The 5,530-nt window shown below is 39.1% G+C and overlaps 1 protein-coding gene across 1 annotated transcript; it reads right to left on the bottom strand.

Annotated features, from left to right (window-relative positions):
- Positions 1-1,499: 1,499 nt before the first annotated feature.
- Positions 1,500-4,972, bottom strand: LOC109214409 (MDIS1-interacting receptor like kinase 2-like; the record flags this gene model as incomplete). The annotated part of the gene is given in 3 exon segments (XM_019378327.1): positions 1,500-2,044; positions 2,163-4,870; positions 4,873-4,972. Coding segments are annotated over 2 exon segments (2,739 nt in total), but the record flags the coding sequence as incomplete, so codon positions are not given.
- Between the last annotated feature and the right edge of the window lie 558 nt (positions 4,973-5,530).

A 5,530-nucleotide genomic window follows, 5' to 3' on the forward strand; every position in this document is an offset into this window, starting at 1 on the left:
CACTCCTCAATGTTCATAGGTCACGATTCTTTCCACAACTTTTCACAACAAATATAAATCTTCACCAAGGCATGAATAATATAACGAAGTCATGAAAATCACAAAATAAGACTCACGGTCATGCTTGACACCAACATATAGATACTCGTCACCATGCCTATACGTCGTACTCAACAAGAAGCAAATAGCAAATAGGACACAACTCCTAATCCCTCAAGCTAAGGTTAGACCAAACACTTACCTCGATGCCACAAACACAATTCACGATTCAATTATAGCTTTACCCCTTGATTCCACCACCAATTCGCTCGTATCTAGTCACAAGTTACTTAATTACATTAATAAACGCTAAATGAATCAACCCCAATGCATGAAAAATGAGTTTTCCAAAGTTTTACCCAAAAAGTCAAAAATTGCCCCCGGGCCCACATGGTCAAAACTCGAGGTTCGAACCAAAACCCGATTACCCATTCCCCCACGAACTCAAATATATAATTTGTTTTGAAATCGGACCTCAAATCAAGGTCCAAATCCCCAAATTTTGAAAAACCTAGGTTCTACCCAAAACACCCAATTTCTCCCATGAAAATCTTTGATTTTAAGTTGAAATCATGTTAAAGATGTTAATGATTGAAGAAAACTAGTTAAAAATGACATACAATTGATTTGGAAGGAAAGCTGCTCTTGAAAAATCGCCCTAGTGTGTTTATGTTTTGAAAAGATGTGAAAAATGGGTTTAAAATCGGCTAAGTATAAAAATTGCAGGTCTCAGTTATGGGAATTGCAAATAGGGGTTCGCAGTTGCGAACCAACCTCTGCTGGCCTGGGAATTGCGAAAAAAGTTTGGGAAATGCGAACCTGGGAATTGCGAAAAAGTTTGGGGTTTGCGAAGGGAGTTTGGGAAATGCGAACCTGGGAATTGCGAAGGGGGTTTTGGGAAATGCGAAGCCTGCAGGCCTCCAATTCCTTAAGTCCAAAATTTCACCCCGTGACCTATCCAAAACTCACCCGAGCCCTCGGGGCTCCAAACCAAATATACACACAACCTCAAAAATATCCTACGGACTTATTCGTGTACTCAAATCACCAAAATAACATCATGAACATCGAATTAAACCTCAAGATCAATGAAATTTCTCAAAACTTCTTTAAACATCAAATTTGCATTTAAGGTCCGAATCACGTCAAATGGATTCCGTTTCTTTCCAAACTTCACAGAATTATCTTAAATCATATATAAGACCTGTACCGGGCGCCGGAACCAAAATACGGGCCCGATACTAACATGTTCTAATTAGAATTCATTTCCAAACCTTATAAACAATTTCATAAAATAATTTCTTTCAAAAATTCATTTCTCGGGCTTGGGACCTCGGAATTCGATTCCGGGCATACGCCCAAGTCCCATATTTTCCTACAGACCCTCCGGGACCGTCAAATTACGGGACCGGGTCCGTTTATCCAAAACATTGACCGAAGTCAAATTAATTCATTCTATAGTCAAAACTTATCATTTTTCACAGATTTTCACATTTAGGCTTTCCGGCTACGCGTCCGGACTACACACGTAAATCAAGGTGATGCTAAGAGAGGTTTTTAAGGCCTCAGAACGCAGAATTCATTTTAAAAACAAGTGATGACCTTTTGGATCATCACACACTTGGCATCAAAACTTGCTCTTTTCCATACACAAACACCTTATATCTCGAGGAAGCTTTTCACCTTCATGGAGGTTATATGATAACCAGGTGGATCCATTGACAACATATGGGAGATGAAGTGCATTGTTGGCCTTGATTTTGGAGTTTCCAGCAACAAGAGCTCGCTAGCTTGATCATAAAAGCCAAAACCTCTTTTACTTCATCTTCAGGATTTGGAAGGCGTTCATCAAGCAAATCGCTAAGCTGCACATGATCTCTAGTCGATGAATTTGCTAGCACAGAAATGTATTCCCCAGGATGCTTTCCCTCGATTATCTCCAATGCTAATACTCCAAAGCTATAGACATCACACATTTCTGTAACCTTCATTGTGTAGGCAAGCTCTGAAAAAATACAGTTCCCAAAGAAGTATTAACTACTTAAACGTGTAAATGAGATAAAAACAATATAGATTTCCCCTTGAATTCATGAATTGAGAAAAGATAAAGAGGAAAATCTTACATGGTGCAACGTAGCCATATGTGTCTGCAAGTGCAGTACAATTGAATGATTCTGGATTGAGAAGCTTAGCTATTCCGAAGTCTGAAACACGAGCTTCATACTCAGAATCAAGCAAAATATTATTGCTTGATATGTCTCGATGAACAGTGGCGAGCAATCCTGGTGCATGTAAGATAAAGCAAAAGCAGCACCTTTGATGATATTCACCCTCTTAAGCCAATCCAATTTCTTGGACTCTACTTCATTGCTCAAGATACTAAACAAACTCCCTCTCTCCACGTACTCGTAAACTAAGAACGAGTGTTTTGCATTAGAACAAAAGCCATAGAGTTTCACAATGTTTCGATGTTTAATCCTTGTCAATGCCCTTACCTCATTCATGAAGCTTTTGAGATGTGTATTCTCAAATGAAGAATGAAGTCTCTTTACGGCTACATTCTCAAATGATGGAAGCTTTGCCTTGTAAACGCTTCCAGACCCTCCTTTCCCGATGCAAAACACTGCATCAAACTCTTTTGTGGATTTTAAGATATCCCAGTACAATGCACTTCCATGTAACGTGGATATCGAGAGCAAACCATTATCTTCATCAACATCAACAACATCACTGGAATCCCGTCTTTCAATGTCTCCAACTCTTCTTCTTTCATCACACATTAGCAGAACATCAATTAAAGTACAGAGAAGTACTAGTGCTCCCATAACAGGAAGTACAGTGACGAGGATGAGTTTACGTCTTGAGTGCTTCTCCACCACAGAAAATGGACTTTCACAAGGCTGGAATCCTGTTACATTACCACAAAGACCTCTATTACCTTCTAATGATGCATTCATAAAAGCTTCATTATTCGGTATTGGACCTTCCAACTCATTGTATGACAATATGACATAACCTGTCAAACTTTTAAATTCTTTAGGAATGCGGCCAGAGAGGTCATTGTGGGAAAGATTGATGATTGCCAAGTCCACCAAATGGGCTAATTGAGGGGGTATTTCTCCATCAAGAAGATTATGGCTCAAATCAAGTATATTAAGGTGAGTGATCCTTCCTATCTCCATCGGAATTTTCTGGCCAAATCTGTTGTTGCTCAGGTTCAAGCGAATCAACTTCATGTAATCTCCTATAAACATCGGGATTGACCCATTAAATACATTATCTGACAGATCAAGGGTTTCTAAATTTGTCAGTGACCCAAGTTCACCAGGTTGACTGCCAGAAATGTGGTTGTTTTGCACAAAGAGATTAATTAGAGAGGTCAATTTTCCAAATTCCTTGGGAATATGCCCAACCAAATGATTAGATGACAGATCAAGTCTTGAAAGCCCTTTGACGTTTCCAATCTCTGGTGGTATGCTACCACTAATGTTATTTCTGGCTATCTGCAAATTTGTCAAATTGTTGTATTTTCCCCAGTTGCTGCTGAGTTCACCATAAAAATCGTTGTCGCTCAAATCAATGAACTGAAGCTCTGGATAGATACCAAAAGCTTCCAATAAATTCCCTGTGAAACTGTTGTTATCAAAGCGAACCCTTTTGAAACTCGAGCACTTGCTCAAGCTTCTTGGAATTGGCCCTGACAGCTTGTTGCTATTCACCGTGAAGTTCTCAAGTTTCCCACCTTGGCAAAGATTCTCAGGCAAATGGCCTGAAAATTGGTTTTCATCCATTTCCAGCACAACTAAGTTATCCAAATAGGCAAGTTCTGGTGGAATGGAACCCGAAAGTTTATTGTCCCGGAGATACAGAGTTTGCAAATTTCTCAGATTGCCCAAGGAAGCTGGAATTGACCGAGTAAGTTGATTACCGGATAATTGCAGATCAGTGAGGTTTTTCAAATTCCCCAACTTACTAGTAATGGAACCAGAAAGTTGGTTATCATAAAGGTGCAAGAGTTGGAGCTCAGTTAAGTCACCTATTATTTCGGGAATTGGACCAGAAAGATTGTTTGTGTGGAAGCTTAAACTCTGAAGCGACTTCATCTGTCCAATTTCAACAAGAATGGGACCAGACAATTCATTAGAGAAAGCATTAAACACTTGTGGTTTGATCAAGTTACCTATTTATGGAGGAATATGACCTGTTAACTGGTTTGTATCGAGATAAGCTTCAACAAGATTAACGAGTTTCCCTATTGCTGCTGGAATGGAGCCAGAAAGCTGATTCCCATAAAGAGACAAAGATGACAGGTTGTTCAAATTCCCCAATGAAGCAGGAATTGAACCATTAAGAGAGTTAGTATACAAAACAAGCTCAGTAAGAGACCTTAGGTGACCTATTTCTTCCGGAATGGAACCATTTAACTGGTTGTCAAAGATATGAAAGGTCTCAAGCTTTCTTAATGAGCCGATTTGTGGAGGGATTGTGCCTGAAATCTGATTGATGGACAAGTCAAGATAAACTAGATTAGTGAGTTTACCTATTTCAGGAGGGATTGTGCCAGAGAGCTGGTTCATGCTAAGATCAACATATTCAAGAAAGGGGAGAGATGAAAATGGAAAATCATAGAGTGTGCCAACAACACTAGCATTTGTAATATTCAACCTGTTGACCCTACCATTTAAGCATGTAACTCCATACCAGCCCCTGCATGCATCAGAACCCGTCGCTCCGACGCTGGAAGAATTCTTGGAACCAACAGGACTTAGTTTCCATGAAGCCAATAAGGTATTATTCTGGTTATGGAAAGTTGCTTTCCATTTTAGGAGTCCTCAGTGGAAGCAAAAGTAACTGTGAAGAAATATAAGAGAGTAAAAAACTTTTGAAAGAAAATATTCTGGGAATCTTCATTATGGTTAATCTCAGTTGATTGTTTTGGTTATTGATGAACTTGAAGAAGTAGAGTTTTATAGTGTAGTGAATCATTACAAGTCTTGCGAGTCAATGGGTATTTATTTTCTCAGCTTGTGAAATACGGGTAGAACGACTTCAAGTCAATGAGTCAATGTCTCACTATCCATAGAAGTAAAGAAGAAGGTTTAAAAGGAAAGCATTCCAATTGGCCAAGCTTTAAATTTGTGGAAATATAGAGAGATTCTTCTCCAAAAACATTCAAAAGTCGTTTGCATTGACGAACTAATGGACATAACTGTCGAGAGTTTTATCATCTTCGTGGGCCATATAGTGTGGAAAAATTGCAAGAGAGAGAGAGAGAGAGAGAGAGAGAGAGAGATTCACCGCAGGTCATACTTGGTCGGAGAATCCACCGGAAAGTTCTCCGGCTATGACCTCTGCTGGCCATTCTTCTGAAAAACAAGCATTTTTATAGAAAAGCTAAATTGGAGCAGCCTAGAAGGTAGAGCAAATTAAGAATTTGATGATGGAACAAAATATAGAAAATTTTAACAGTTGAATTAATTTCGAAGAGAAT

Source organism: Nicotiana attenuata, unplaced genomic scaffold (genome assembly GCF_001879085.1).
Source record: "Nicotiana attenuata strain UT unplaced genomic scaffold, NIATTr2, whole genome shotgun sequence".
NCBI lineage: Eukaryota > Viridiplantae > Streptophyta > Magnoliopsida > Solanales > Solanaceae > Nicotiana > Nicotiana attenuata.